The sequence below is a fragment of the Maniola hyperantus genome, chromosome 9 (assembly GCF_902806685.2).
Source record: "Maniola hyperantus chromosome 9, iAphHyp1.2, whole genome shotgun sequence".
Lineage (NCBI taxonomy): Eukaryota > Metazoa > Arthropoda > Insecta > Lepidoptera > Nymphalidae > Maniola > Maniola hyperantus.
Window position 1 is genome coordinate 8029706 of NC_048544.1, and position 16883 is coordinate 8046588.

The 16883-nt window shown below is 35.4% G+C and overlaps 1 protein-coding gene across 12 annotated transcripts in view; it reads left to right on the forward strand.

Moving 5' to 3' along the window:
* The window catches only part of LOC117985176 (uncharacterized), a 211660-nt gene that overhangs the window by 133411 nt on the left and 61366 nt on the right, over positions 1–16883 (forward strand). For 3 of the 12 annotated variants that reach the window (XM_069500736.1, XM_069500737.1, XM_069500739.1), the window contains exon 1: positions 1446–1661. The exons of 8 other annotated variants lie outside the window; for them this stretch is intronic. Coding sequence is in view for 1 of the 4 variants with exons in the window: in XM_069500739.1 (XP_069356840.1) it covers positions 1623–1661 (39 nt within the window). In the remaining 3 variants the exon portion in view is untranslated. Of the gene's footprint in view, positions 1–1445; positions 1662–16883 lie in introns of those variants that run through there. One more of the 12 variants, XM_069500738.1, reaches the window with a different exon arrangement.

Genomic DNA, 16883 nt, shown 5'->3' on the forward strand with positions numbered 1-16883 from the left:
ACTCCATCTCGCTATCACTTGGCGCGCTCGGTCTGCGCTGGCCCTAATACGATACGACGGCGACATCATTCTGTCAGTTACACAATGGTATAACGGGTAACTATCATTGTCATCTCTATCGGTAAACCGATTGGAAGTGGAAATTGGAGTTGGTGAACAAAAGCAGGGTTGACAACGTTTCAAAAGCAAGTTTTTCTTCCCTTACTTCCTGCTAAAACAGCTTTATTGACTTTGAAATGAATGCAGCTGAGAAATCGTTCTACTCCTCTTTTTAATTCGCACGCTATTTATTTAAGATTTTGTGCCCCGACATGTTTTTCTTAGCAAAGAGCAGGAGTCCAATATTTTGAAAACACATAAGCCACATTCATAACACACATACCTAATATGTCAATTCCTCTTTTTCACCCTCTTCCCGTCCTACTACGCGAGCTATTAATGTACCTACTCAATGTGGGACGGATGGGATAACCGACCTTGCAGATTTCATTCCGCTCCTTGATTGTTGAGCTATTATAATACTATAAGTATAGTAAAGAATATATAGTACGTATAACTAATACATTAGGTATACATTAGCTGACGCCCGCGACTTCGTCCGCGTGGAATTAGGTTTTTTAAAAATCCCGTGGGAACTCTTTGATTTTAAGGGATAAAATATCTATGTCACTCTCCAAGTAAAGACTTGGAGAATGACATAGATAGAAAGACTTGGACCTATACCCATGCAAAAAAATCACGTTATTGAAGGAAAAACCAACAAACACACTTTCGCATTTATAATACAGGTACTGATTACCTAGTAGTACTAATTTTGCGCAATTAATGAAATAGTCGCAGGGTGCCGCTGGATTCAGGCGGCGCGGCGCAAGGCCGGGCGTCGGAAGTCATCAGTCAGAAACATATTATATCCAGCCTTGGACGTCTACCGGCTGACAATGATGATGATCATGATAATAAATACCCATTGCGCTGCTAATATTCATATACGAAAACACTTTAATATAGTTTGTTGAGGCTCAATCTGTAATATGGAACAGCCTGCAGTTCAAAAAAATCTTTTAGTGTTTCTCTTTTAATTTTTTCATTGGATTGAATAGATAGGTATAGAATAGAAAATAGAAATAGAATTCTGTAATTTTGACTTAGGAGTTAGGACTAAAGTTACATTATATAAGTTCTAAATGGCCTCTATTATATCGTCAATTCGCTGAATGCTGAAATTAGTTTTATTCACAAAACAAGAAACACTTTTACCTAATACGCAGTAACTTATTACTGATTGAAAATTAATTACATTATTAAAACCAAACAAAAATATAAACTTACGTACAAAATAACAAATGTTTTCCAATGAAAACTAAGGCTTCCAGTTCCAATAATTTACAACGCTAGACGTCGTCGTCGCGTCTGTTCCAACCTTTCAGTACTTCGTCAGTCGCGAAGGGAGGCAGTATTTCCATCGCACGAGGCATACAGTCCCCACAAACTGTATCGTCAAATTTCGCGCAAAAAATCACATGTGTGCCAACCTTTACTAAAATAAATGTCGATCGATGTGCCAAAGTGACAGTGATTCAAAAAGAGAATAATGATATTTTTATAAGTTGCCAATCACTTTAATGGCAACCAAAAAAAAAGTTATTCGGTTGCCGTCCGTGGTAAGCTTTGATGTGTAAAAAGCAAATTGGGATGAGCATGTTTACAGGTTTTTACATATTGCAAACATCGCATGAAATAATAATAAAACACCTTATTATTTATTTTATTTTGTTATCTTATTATAGCTACTGTGCATTTGGTATTGAAGCAAGTTTACTTACATAAGCAAAAACTTCTGGCTTTTAATTTAAAAAATATTTTTGTCACTGCTCATCATATTATTACCACACATAACTATTACGTTCACCATTTTAACACTTCCTTTTATTATATTATAATTATAGTAAATATACCTCCTTGTACATTGGAAATACGAGTTTAACTGTCAACGGTTTAATAGTTCAAACCGGTATTAAGAGCATGCGTAGAGCAATGAGCATGTTCTGATTGTATAGGTATGTAGTCTATTTTATATAAGTAGATATTAGTCTATTTTATTTTATTTTGTTTATTTGAAAGTAATCAACAGCGTAAATACATAATAATTATTTAAATTTAAATCTAGGTATAACAGAAGGCCAAAAGAGATTACTTAAAATTATAATTAAACTATTTTAACAGAATAGAGTTAGAATAAATGTAGGTATATACAATAATAAAATAAAATTACAACAGTGTGTGTATGATTGTATGTGTGTGTGTATGCGTGTGTGAGTGTGTGCTTATGAGTATGTGTGAGCGTGTGTGCATGTGAGTGTGTGTGTAAATGGGAGTGTATGATTGCATGCATATTTAGATGTTAGCTACTTTTTTTTTGTTTTACGATGATAGTTTCTTAATTCCTTTTTAAATTTATTGTTTGATAGGAAAAATAAGTCAAACTCAGCGAACTGATTGTTATAAGTACGTACCAAGCGTGGAATTATAGAATTTCGCGCATAATTTGAGTTAGATTTGGGAACATTTAGAAGGCGCGTGTGACGCGTTCTTGAAGGTTGAGCATTAAATGAAAAGGCTGAGAGTAAGCTAGGACAATCGATTGAGCCGGTTAAAATTGCTTGCAGTAACAACATATCACATTGTTCCCTTCTATGTTCCAGTGAGCCGATACCGTAGTGAGTACACGCTTCCTCATAACTATTAAATTTTTTAAAGTCTTTAAAAGCTAAGTATTTAAGAAACTGCCTCTGTATGGTTTCAAGCCTATGGGCATATATTATGTATTGAGGCGACCAGATATTACACGCATATTCTAGAATACTCCGGACATACGCGAAGTAAAGTGTTTTTATGCATTCCACATTACTAAAAGTACGGGTTACCCGTTTGATGAAACCCAATTGTTTGTAAGCTCTATTTACTACCTTATCAATATGGACATCCATTGAAAGTTTAGTATCAAGTTGGATACCCAGATCTCTAACGGTAGTCACTCTGGGTAAGTTTGTGCCATTGATTATGTAGTCAAATTCAATTATATTTATTTTACGAGTCAAAGTTATATGGTGGCACTTTTTAACATTAACTGAGATCCTGTTCCTTGCGTAGTATTCTGTCAAGGCATTGAGGTCTTTTTGTAATTTATAACAATCTTCAATGGAACGTATTTTGGCGAAAACTTTTTTGTCATCCGCAAACATTAAGTATTGCGCATGGTGGAAGCAGCTTCCAATGTCAAATATATAGGCGTTATATAAAAGGGGGCCTAGAATGGACCCTTGAGGTACTCCTGAGGGTATAGTCACGAAGTCACTTCTAGCACTACCCAAGACAACTGCTTGCATATGGTTTTTAATGTATGAAGTGAACCACCGGAGCAAGCTCCCATTTAGGCCCCTATTTCATATAGGGTTGAAAGCATCAAAACCGTGTAGCAGATTGATCATGATAACCCGTTACTTTGGTACGAATAAATGTTAAGGACCAGTTGCACCATGAACGGTTCCCGTGAACGTTAGATTTGACCACCAAAAAAAAGGAAAGTGGGTTACACAAGTCAATATTCTTACCTCCATAAATCAATTTAAATCATGTGAAATGGCACCTGGTATCACAGATATGTGCCATAAGGCATTAGTTATAACAGGCTCTCGAAGCGCGCGCCCAGTACGTTGCGTTTCAGCGCATACTAAAAATGAATTAATTTCTATGGAATGGATAACATCAAGCGTTGCCGTTGCGTCGTTAATATAATTTTAGTTTGTGCCCGAAACGCAGCGCACGTGGCGTGCACCTCAGTTGCCTGTTATAATTAGTCCCTAAGGGGTTGAGTTGGAGGGATCCGATAATATCCAAGCTGAGTGACCTACTTATTCGAGATTTTACAATGCATTACCTGTAATTACTCACATTATGTATAAACTAATATACTTATGTGGTACCTACTGCACTATAATATGCATTGTATTATTATTATTAAATATGGTTTTTTTTGCTGGTCAAATTTATCATTAACGATAACAGCCCATGGTGCAACTTACCTAAAATGTTATAATATATCTATCTACCTATCTCTCTTTTCTTGCTAGCTTACCGTAAGAATTTCGTCATCGAAAAAGATTTAAACAGTCGAACTTTTATACAGTACGAATTCATTTCGTATGGTGTGAAATAGTCTTTGCTTCGCTTGGCTTTTCACGACCCTTTTCTAGACAGAAACTTTTGAATTATTCAGAAATGGAAATAAAGATGTCTATTCAAAGAAAAACGCTGCACTCAACTGAAACCCTTTTCATGCAAAAATAGCTTTTTCTAAAGTGCTTCTTTATTGTATATTTCTTTTTACTTAGGTAATATGGCTTTTCAATAGATGCAAGCTAAATTTCATGACATCGGTACCTACTGCACTAATGAGTCCCGAAACCGAGTGCAAAAAGGAGATGGTTCTCAATTCGACCCGTTTTTAGGGTTCCGTACCTCAAAAGTAAAAGAACCCTTATAGAATCACTTTGTCTGTCTGTCCGTCTGTCCGTCGTGTCTGTCAAGATAACCCATAGGGTACTTGCCGTTGACCTAGAATCATGAAATTTGATAGGTAGGTAGGTCTTATAGCACAAGTAAAGGAATAAATCCGAAAACTGTGAATTTGTGGTTACATCACAAAAAAAACTTAAAATGTGTTCATGAACAAATATTAGTATTTTCAATTTTCAAAGTTAGATAACTATACCAATTGGGCTATCATATGAAAGGGCTTTTACTTGTACATTCTAAAACAGATTTTTATTTATTTTTATGCATAATAGTTTTTCAAAATGTCAAAAAGATACGACGTAATATGGAACCCTCGGTGCGCGAGTCTGGCTCGCACTTGGCCGGGTTTTTTTAATGTATGTACACCGATTTTCTCGACGTTTCTGGACCGATTTGCAAATATTTTTTTAATCAACAGCGGAAGTTTCCGTGGTGGTTATGGCACATTACTTTCGCAAGTCATGTCCAAATTAGTTAGGTCATTGCAAAGTTTTAATAATGAGTACTTCATTATAACCATTTGAACTTACTAAAAGACGGGTATTTGATTCTGGATTTGATTACCGGAAAATACAGATTGAATGTCTCTAAATCTGTGACTGCAGTACTCTACAAGCAAGCACGAAACAGAGAACTGGTATACTTACAACTTTATTCCCCACAAATCGTGTGCACTGATTGCTCCGTACCTACTAACTGAGACTAGTTCACGAAGTCATTAAAATTGGCCAACTAATAAATTTCCATCACAAAGAGAGGTTTTTAAACTGGAGAATCTGGAATACTGTTAGAATTACGCAAATAACTGAAACGTAAGATTTTAAAATAGGTGACTTTGGAGGTGAATTGCAATAAAATTTATGCACTGATAAAATACTTACAATAATGTGCGTATCCAGTGTTTTACTTACTTTATTATTAATTTTCTTCACATTTTTATTTCCTAGGCGACATATAAGTAGTTTTAACAAGTTATGTAATGATTTATAAAAATAATATACCTATAGGCACATACTGAGAGTTCTCAACGTGCTCAAAGCTGTGTGAACTCTCCCAGTTCATACTGTAACAGTGTAAACTCTTCTCATTCTAAGAGGAGGCCTGTGCTCAGTAGTGGGCCGGCTCTGAGTTTGAACATGATGATAATGATGATAGGCCCTAAATAAAGTAATGCAACACGTTGGTGTTATATATAAAAGAGACCTAAGAAAGTAATATGTCCAACAGTGTACCTATGCAGAAGATAAACGACTGCTTCAGACATTAAACACTAATGATAGTTACATACGTACGAAAATATGTTATTGGTATTCCTTCAGGTCGAATGAATACCTAGCCTCCCCCTTTATGAGGAAGGTTAAGAAACTTACACTCACAAATGTCTAATCACAGCACTACAGAAGTCAGTACTCAGAAGCCATGTAAATAAGCCTACTTACTACCTTTGTAGGGTTCGGTACCTCAAAAGGAAAAAAGGAAACCTTATAGGATCACTTTGTTGTCTGTCTGTCTGTCTGTCCATCTGTACTTGCCGTTGATCAAGAATCATGAAATTTGGCAGGTAAGTAAAGGGAAAAAATCCGAAAACCGCGAAGTTGTGGTTACATAATTAAAAAAAAAATTTCTTCACGTAAATATTAATTTACTGAATCACAATAATACTCGTAAATGGCGGAATCCGTCATTAACTTGCAATGTTCTACATAAAAGTGTTGGGTATATTATCTTGTACGATGGTACGGAACCCTACGTTTTGTTTCGCCCAACTCGCACTTGACCAGTTTTTCCATTTGAAATCAGTCTAAGTACGAATACATCTTGTTCAACCAGTTGCAAGCAGGCACTCCAAGGATTGTTTATTATAGGGCTTCCCGACACTGTTTACGACCAACCTTGAAACTTTCGCGCGATTACTTTTTTGTTTTTCCACCCTCTGCTACTTATACATATATTATTGTCTTATACATGTATCGAATACCGATAAATGGAGAGTATTTCGGTAAACTTCTAATAGGGTCATCAAAGACTAGTGAAGCTACGTTTTCATTTTATATAATATCTACATCCATATTATCAGTAGAACCCCTATTATAAATGCGAAATACAAAGTCTTTCTATTTATATGACTTGATGAAGAAACTTCACCTTTTGCAGGTTTTCTTGAGTTAGGTACCTTCTTAGGTAAAATGCAGACCTTCATTAAAAAGAATTTTTAAATATACCACTCGAGAAAAACTAGGACGGATGACCTAGAAATATTATGATAAACTAATAGGTATCTAGTCCGTTCTTAACATTAAGTGGCATAATTCGTTTAACTTTTCTGGATTTCAACATGGGGTTACTTCAAGGGGTGGATCAATAAATTCTTAAAATATCGGTAACGTATTGGCAATTTATTTGATGCTGCAAATGTTCATGGGTGGCGGTAAACACTTAACATCAGGTGGCCCATCTGCTCGTTTGCTCGCTATTTGCATTTTAAAAAGTATTTACCATTGTATGTAGGTACCTATCATGCACTTGCACCATGATCGAAGATTTGGAACTCAGAGTTCACAATCTTTACGATTCAATAGAAATACTTAATTAAAAATTATATCGCAAGACTTGAATCAAATATACGAATGTGAAGCTAAATAGGTAACCTGATGGTAGGAGACAAGAAACGCTTCATCTTTTGGTATGCATTTTTATACACGTTTTTATAAAAAAAGATCAATTTAAAAACTAGTTCTCGTTAAGTATAGTGCAATTAGATAGCGCTACATCGACGCCTGATATATAGTTGTTAGGGCCTAAAAGGTAATTAAAATGCGTATAAAAAACGGTCAAATGCCACATGACCTTGTCGTATCCTTAACGGTCCGACATCACCAAATAAGCTGAACTCTCAGATACTACCGTTAGCAGGTGAAAGGAGTATTTTGGTCACGGCCTTATAAGATCAGCAATTAATAATTTTTCATAGTGTGTGAGTCATAACAAGTTGGTTACGATTTATTAAATACAGGTATCTAATACCTAATGCACTAGTTTGTCTGATCGTGATCGTTAAAATCCTACTAATTGTAATTATAGCAAATTACGTACAAATAAAATAATTTATAAGAAACATTTTAAAATAAAATATGTAACTTAAATAACATACATAAAATAGGGTTTCTCGTTCGATTTTGTTAGGGTTCCGTCCCTCAAAATGAAACATGAAACCCTTTTAGGATCACTTTGTTGTCTGTCTGTCCGTCTGTCCGTCTATCCGTCTGTCCGTCTGTCTGTCGTGTCTGCCACGAAAACCTATATGGTACTTCCCGTTAACCTAGAATCACATGATATTGGCAGGTAGGTAGGTCTTCTAGCACAAGTAAAAGAATAAATCCGAAAACCGTGGATTTGTGGTTACATCGAACAAAAAAAATTAAAATGTGTTAATGAACAAATAATTAATATTTTCAATTTCCAAAGTAAGATGTACCAAGTGGGATATCATATGAAAGGGCTTTACTTGTATATTCTAAAGAAGATTTTTATTTATTTTATGCCTACATTATTTTCATAATATGTATAGTTTTTGATTTATCGTGTAAAATGACGAAAAAAATAACCGAGTAGGTACGGAACCCTCAGTGCGCGAGTCTGACTCGCACTTAGCTGGTTTTTATTAATATATTGCATCACTTTCACTGTCATAATTATAAACTAGTTTAGCAAGGAGGTGTGCTCAGAATCAGTGCCAATTGTCTCAAACGCAGAATTGCTTCTTACAAATTCTTGGCACTGCCAACTTTTTAACCCCGGGCTAGTAACGTTCCGGAGTCCGGGCAAGTACTAATGGCAGTTCAAATAATAATGAAGTAAATAATTTACTTAGTAGGAAAACATTAGCGTTACGTGGCTGTTTAGAACAGATGATATAATGAAACATTCCCAAATAATACATAACCTCCATTTTTTGAAGTTGATTAAAAATATTACTATGACCCATATGTAAAATGAGTACTTATTATATATTATTTATATTTACCTACTTTTTTGGCTCCGTTATATTCAATCTTTCTTTAATTAATTAATTCTGATTAATAATTATAACCAAGGATTGCTCGCCACGGCAGCAGATATTGAATATTTTATTGACTGCTCATTATAAAATAGAAAATAGTTAGGTAGCTATTGATCAAATAGTAGGTATGTATGTAAGTCACGTTATTCAAATCGGATTTGAAAGTTTATAACAACATAACCTAGTTGCTAGTTGTATAGAGTCTTTACCTAATTTGAATTGACCTTTGTATTACTATTATTATGCCTAGCAAAACATTCTCGAGGTATCATAAGGTAAAAATAAATAAATAAATAAAATAAATAACAGAATTTTCAGGAAAACGGAACAAAGTTTTTGCCAATAACATAATTGCCATTGACATTGTTTTTTTGAAAAGACGGGGTCGCCAATTAATTTCAAGTACATACCTACTGTTATGAAAAGTATGAAAGCAACATTCTCTAGGACCAATTTTTAACAGTAACATTTGATGATGTTGGGTAAAACTGGGAATAAAGTTCGTTTAGTGTAGTGACGTGGAAAAAATGTGGAAAAATAATATCTATTAATCAAAGCAAAATTGTCAACCATAGCAATACGTCTTGGTGATAACTTCTTAGAGAAGTCTTATATTATCTCAAACACGTCTCACTGTGTAGATACAACAAAAGATTTAGAAGTAATTTCTTTCGTAGACATGTTTACGTTGGCTCCATTCGGCACTAATTGAGTTTGGGGCCAATGCTTAGACGCTTTAAGACAATTACTGGAGAGTAAATTGCAATTGGATGAGCATTCGATTTATTTTATTGTCAATTTACTCATAGACATCTCATAGATTTATTTTAAAGCTACCCTCCATTATCGCCTAATTGAATCGCACAGATTGCACCTATATTATACCTAGCAATCAGCTCGCGCAGCGTTGGCAGATACACGACTGGATTGTGGACAGGCGACATCAGACGAGTCGCAGAAAACCGCTGGATACAGGTGGCACAAGAACGTGTGGAAGTACAACATACAGTATGTCCAGCAGTGAACGTCTATTGGTTGACAATGATGATATTTGCAACAGCGTCACTTACCACAGATGAGGTATTTGCTGAAGTGATTCCTCCGCCAATTTTTCCCAATCTTCCACTAGGCATTATCCATTAATTAATACGCATTCGATTGATTTTTGACATTTTATCCCAATCTTTCGATAGGCATTATTGATTAATTATTACAGGTGTTCCCATACGCATTCGAATGATTTTTGACACATCAGGCCCTAAATTGGCACTATCTGGTGGAAGTTGGGAATACCTAAGGTTAAAGAATATCGCGAGGCAGATTTAACGAGGGCAGATAAGAATATACCTATCGAATGGAATATATTCTTATTACCCACATAATTCAATGCGACTTGATTAGGCGCACCTCGATCCAACTCTAATGGATGGCTCTCATGGTATAGGCATCAACTTTTAACCGACTTCAAAAAAGGAGAAGGTTCTCAATTCGTCGGAATCTTTCTCTATTTTTTATGTATTTTCCCCGATTACTCGAAGATGCCTGTACCGATTTTTAAAATTATTTTTTTGTTTGAAAGGGTTATACTTACTTCAAAAGTGGTCCCATATTTTGGTGAAGATTTGATGAACATCTTTGGAGATATATATAGGAACTCTTCAACGGATAAGAGTAAATTGTTTGCGATCAGTGTAATACCTTAGTAAACAGTAGATTTTTAACCAGGCATAGCATATTTTAATACATGGGACCACCATTTGTGAAATAAAATAAATTCACAAAAAAAAACCGGCCAAGTGCGAGTCAGGCAACGAGGGTTCTGTACTACAGTCGTATTTTTTAGACATTTTGCACGATAATTCAAAAACTATGATGTATAAAATAAATAAAAATCTGTTTTAGAATAGAAAGAGTAAGCGCTTTCGTAGTGCGTTGTCTCTGTCGTTGAGACCGACAAATCGTCACATATGTATGAGTGGAGCCAACGCTCTGCAAAGCCGTAATCTCGTTCTAAACGTCGATGTACAATATTTCTTGCCGGCTACTGTATCAACTGTTTAATTTGTTTGGCTTCAGAAAATAAATTATAATTTCAAGTTTCTGCATCAATCGTTTTAATCCTATCAGTATAACGTTACCAGTTTAAAACTAATCTTTATATTTATATGTCCACCACATATAGGTACGTACGTATACCACATCTGTCTTTTTTACCCAAATTTCTTTGGAAAACAAATTAGATAGGCACTTTAATCGTAATAGCAAACTTATACCTATACCAAAAATTTAATGAATTGCTTCACACTGTGGTAAATAGGTATCTTAGCTTTATTTAAAAGTTTAATTCATCCACTAATATTATTAACAAATATACTGCAGACCTAGTCATCTCATAAGTGACAATTCAATTTGCACTGGTGTTCGAAAATTTGTACTAAAGCAAAAGTTTTCTTCCACTGTGTTATCTGAAATTACGCAACCAACCGCTAACAGGACAAGTTTTATAATAGAGAACGATATTTAAATTGAAAATGTACATAACCACTCATAAATACTTATTTAGATTTCTCGGTCATCATGATCAACCCATCGCCGGCTCACTACACAGTACGGGTCTCCTCTAAGAGTGAGAAGGATTTGGCCATAGTTTACCACACTGGCCAAGTGCGGATTGACAGACTTCACACACCTTAGAGAACATTATGGAGAACTCTCAGGCATGCAGGTTTCCTCGCGATGTTTTCCTTCACCCTTAAAGCAAGTGATACTTAATTACTCAAAACGATTACATAACTCCGAAAAACTAGAGATGCGAGCCGGGGATCGAACTCCCGACTTCCGATTAGAAGGCCGACGTCCTCACCACCGGGCTATCACAGCTTGCAGCACATTTCTCGATATTTTAGTAAAATATGCTACATCACTTGCACTATAGATTTGAAAGCAACAAATATGTTTAATAGTTTGATCTTGGTATTTTACTACTACTATACTTTTTAATTAGATACCGTAAAATATATAATTAGACGTTTCATTTAATTCAATTTAGTTAATCAAGACTGTTTTATTTTAATAACACCACTTACCTACTTCTCGGTTTGTCTATGTTCGGTACAAAATATTGTAATCGATTTAAAACTAACTCCCCGATAAGTTTCTATTGTGATTAATTTTTTAAACTGCATTAACGTACTGAGAATCGAATTATGATCAAACAATTTTTTATAGTAATTAAAATTTGGTGGTGTATGTGTATAGCGAAATTGAACGTAAGGATTTATTTTATATTTTATTTATTTTTTATAAAAAAAATTAATTTTTTCTCTACGTAAGAACCATTCTCGTACTTCAAGGAATATTATTAAAAAGAATTAGCGAAATCGGTTCAGCGGCTCTCGAGATTTGCGATGAGCAACACATTTAGTGACTCATTTTTATATTATAGAAGATTAAAAATTCTAATACAAGCTGACCGGTTTTCCTTGCTTTTTTCAATTAGTATGTCAAAAGCATCTGGGATCAAAAGGTTGTCGAAAGCACTCTATGTTCTACCCTCCTCTGGTTGTCAGTGTCGAAAATAGGCCAGCTCTACAATATTTTCTCTGAAACATAAAATTCTTAATAAAAGTTGTTTATTTCCTCATACGAAAAATCGAAAAACTGTACCTACGTTTCCTCGAAGTTAACGCTCGAAGTGTAGGTACGAAAACTGCCTGTGACTGGTTGGTACAAATATTTTCTATTCAGATGAGCAGTTCTCAAAAAGAAAATCTCTATAAAAATCTATTTTGGGTCTTTTGTTGCTGACAGTGTTGTTATTACTTTTAGGAGACGATACGCGTATATAATAATATAGCGCTTACATACGTACATCGCTACCCATATTATAAATTAGCTGATGCCTGTGATTTCACCGGCGTAGATATAGTAGAAAAAAACTGTGCTGATGTTATAGCGTAATATAGTATATTTTTTATTTGTACCTATTTATTTTATAGTCGTAGGACAATTTCTTGAAACCTTAAAACAACTGAATTGGATTACAGTCGTCATAACTGAGTACTGAGCCAAGCAAGTAGGTAAGAATATCATTTGAAGAAACACTGGTAGGTATAATAACGTCACTTTTAAGCACGTGCGTTACGCGTACTTACTATTAGATGTGCAATCAATCAGCTTAGAACATAAATAATAATATTTCTAAGAAACCTTAACAAATGTAGCTACATATATCCAAATGACTGCCTCTTACTATAGAAAGGTGTACATATTATATACACCTTCTCATAATCATATTCTTCCCGACATCTGACACCTCTGAGCACCTATTGAAGATAATCCTCCTAATATATAAAACACAAAAAATGTTTCTAGCTATGTCCGTTATAGACTTTGAAACCATCCAACCAATTTGGCCCAAATCGGTTTCATTAGAAATGCGAAGATGGTTTTAGACACAAAAAAACCGGCCAAGTGCGAGTCGGGCTCGCGCAATAAGGGTTCCGTACTACAGTCGTATTTTTTCGACATTTTGCACGATAATTAAAAAACTATGATGCATAAAAATAAATAAAAATCTGTTTAAGAATGTACAAGTGAAGACCTTTCATATGATACCCCACTTGATATAGTCACTCACTTCGAAACTTGAAAATACTAATTATTAGTTCATGAACACAATTTTTTTTTGTGTGATCTAACCCTAAATTCACGGTTTTCAGATTTTTCCCCAAATATCAGCTATAATGTTCCGCTTTCTTTAATTTTTATTATATCCTAAGGTCGCCTGAGAGAGATCGCTATTGTGCAAACATCTTTATTATATTATATATCTTTATATTTTGCTTTCAAAATAAAATATTAACAGGTACCTACCTAGGTACATGGTATTAAAAAAATATTCTCAAGACGTAGTCTAGGTACAGTACGCGACCGAAAGTAGTAGGTACATCGGCCTTTAGAATGACATTTTGCTGTGTAGAGCATTGTCTCTGTCATACTTATAAGACGTTTTGTCGGTCTCAACGACAGAAACAATACAAATTCGCTATGTCCTGCTAAAGGTCGATGTACATTACTTTCTGCCGCGTACTGTACTTACTCGTACAAGAGAAATATACCCACCTAACAGCTGAGTAACAGCTACAAAATGAAATAATACTTATTACTCATTCACGCCTAAAGGCAATAAAGGATTCTGTTATAAAGGAAATGCGGAACGCAAAAATAGCCCTTGTTTATGGTAGGATAAAAACGCAATTTGTATAACGCCTCACATTTTGCACTGTTTATTCGAAATTGGAGGATTTTCTCAAAATGTGTCTTGAATAACAGATAATATTCTGATGAGATTCTTGGCTCAGGTGACAGGATGTGATATGCTTTTTATTTATTATTTTAATCTGGTTTGTCAGGGATGTCAGGGAGCGTTTAAATTTACACACCTATACAAGGACGCGACAGGTCGAGACTCGAGATCGCAAATCGGGGTATGAGGCCTGAGGACACCCCGCACACTCGCATGTCACCCGCGCTATCCTGCACCGGGTTAGAGCGGGGGTTGTGCGGGTTTGGGAGGCTTTCCTGGCACACACCTCTAACTTTTCGGAGTGTGTTTTTATTTTTTTTAAGTAATTAAACTATCACTTGCTTTAACTATGAAGGAAAATTTCGTGAGGATATCGGCATGCCAGAGAGTTTTCCATAATGTTCTCAATGGTGTATGAAGTCTGCCAGTCCGCTTTGACCAGCATGATAGACTATGGCCAAAAACCATTCTCATTCTCAGAGGAGACCCGTGCTCTATAGTGAGCCGGCGATGGTTGATCATGATGAGGCTCAAAATAGAACATTTTTCTATCTCACATAATCATGGCCTCTAAAAATAAACTCCACTCAGCACCCTTATTATAAATGCGAAAGTGTGTTTGTTTGTTGGTTTTTGGTTTGTTGGTTTGTCCTTCAATCACGTCGCAACAGTGCAACGGATCGACGTGATTTTTTGCATGGGTATAGATAAAGAACTGGAGAGTGACATAGGCTGACTTTTTATCCCGGAAAATCAAAGAGTTCCCGCGGGATTTTGAAAAACGTAAATCCACGCGGACGAAGTCGCGGGCATCAGCTAGTTTCAATTATAGACATTAATTTTACTAAGCTACTGTTTCCTAGGAGAGCAGTGCCGCCACAATATAAAGACCGCAATGTTGAGTCGAATAATATCACTACTACCTACCCATCCATTATAAAATCCCCCGTCGCGCTTACTTCATGTTTCGGGCTAATTTCAGAAACTACTGTACGAATTTTCATACAATTTTCGCCAATAAGAAGAGGAATTATCTAAGATAAATAGTTGGTTAAAGATCTGGAGAGTGACATAGGCTACTTTAATCCTGGAAAATCAAAGAGAATCACAGGTTTTTAAAAACCTAAAAAGTCGCGGGCATCAGCTAGTCTAAATATATACCTAAAAGGATTGACTGACTGACTGATCTATCAACGCACAGCTCAAACTACTGGACGGATCGGGCTGAAATTTGGCATGCAGATAGCTATTGTGACGTAAGTCTGCTAAGAAAAGATTTTTGAAAATTCAACCCCTGAGGGGGTGAAATAGGGGTTTGAAATTTGTGTAGTCCACGCGGACGAAGTCGCGAGCATATAAAAGCTTGTAATAAATATGGCTATGGTTATTAGAAACCACGTGGATTTTCACGGGAGGTCATCTCATCATATTGTCTATTGCTATTGTTGATATTTTCCGTTTTTATTATTGCATAGATGAAAGTTTTCACCATTCATACCTACTTGGATTAAACTTGAAATCACAAACGATTTTCAGCGACCTTTCTCTGTCTGACCGCTTTAGGAAGTGGCTGTTGCTGGCAAAACTGGGTCGGATTTAAAACGGGATTCTGAGCCTATCGATTATATTTTAACGTCTGCTGCAGACATTTCAATGCTTACTGATGCTTAATGGTTTTAAAAGGACCTATTGTATTAAGTATTAAATACCAGATTTCGCTTGTGGTTGTGACTTTATTCGCTTGAACTTTGGTTTTTTAAATTCTCGTAGGAATTCTGTCATCATTTATTTTACAAATATTTTGTCAAAAATTAATATAAGTGTGTTGAAATTTAAAGGAAGACACGTTACAATTTTAACTCTTAGGTCCGAACTCATAGGACGCGAGGCTTTGGATTTCTACTTAGAAACGAAAATATAGGTATTTTTTACTTTGTACAGGTACATTACTTTTCTAAATTCATTTTAAACAGCAAACTTCGAGAAATCTGACTTTATCTCTCGAGTAACCGCGTATGCCAGCCAAAGATTTGAACAAAACCTATTTGAAAACAAAGACATAATAAAACTTCGCACATACGCTCCAACTAACCAAGTACCCGTATCACAAATTGTAAGTTCGCGTAGGTATTCCATTTCTAAGACGCGTGTGATAGTGGATTTACAGTTAACACGTTTTTTGTTACAATGTACATTTTCACAAAGCTTAGTTTGCTATTTACTTTGTTTCTTGTTAACATTGTGCCAGAAAACAAACGCTTCTTGTCAACGTCTACTTGAAAAACCGCTCTTTCCCATTACTCAAGTAATAGCAAACTTGCAAGTCATGTGGGAAAAGTTTGTAACTACATATTAATTACTAAAGTAATTAATATTAAATTAAGGCATACCTACTTCACAATATTTTGCTACGAGCATGTGCATGGGGATTCCCATCTAAATATTTTGACGTAATTAAACTTTATTTCGTAACGTAACGCTTAAAATAAGTTAATAATCGTAAAAACTGATAAGTAACACTAGCGCGCTCCTCAGCACTTTCCGTACAAACGTAGTTTGATTCTCATTTGAATGTTATTTACTCTAACTCAATGAAATTTTGTAGATACGTTCTAGAAACAAATAATTGAGTCTGTGTCAGATTTACATATTTAAGCATACCAAGATGCCTATTAAAAGTTCTTTTTTTACGACGTTATTGTTTTGAAACAGTAAATACGAAACTGTAAATAGTTGCAGCTTTCAAGCTTTCAAGTTTACGGTCATCATAAATCCCGGGTGAAAGTTCTAACCTGGTTAAGGCGGACAACACACGGCATCGTCTGCCGTGTCGTAACTTTGAATAGGATTTACTTCTAGCCTGTAGGTACCCGTATATTCAATGTACTCTGTGCCTGTAGGGACTGGGGAATCGAGTCTTGGTACCATTAAAAACCACCT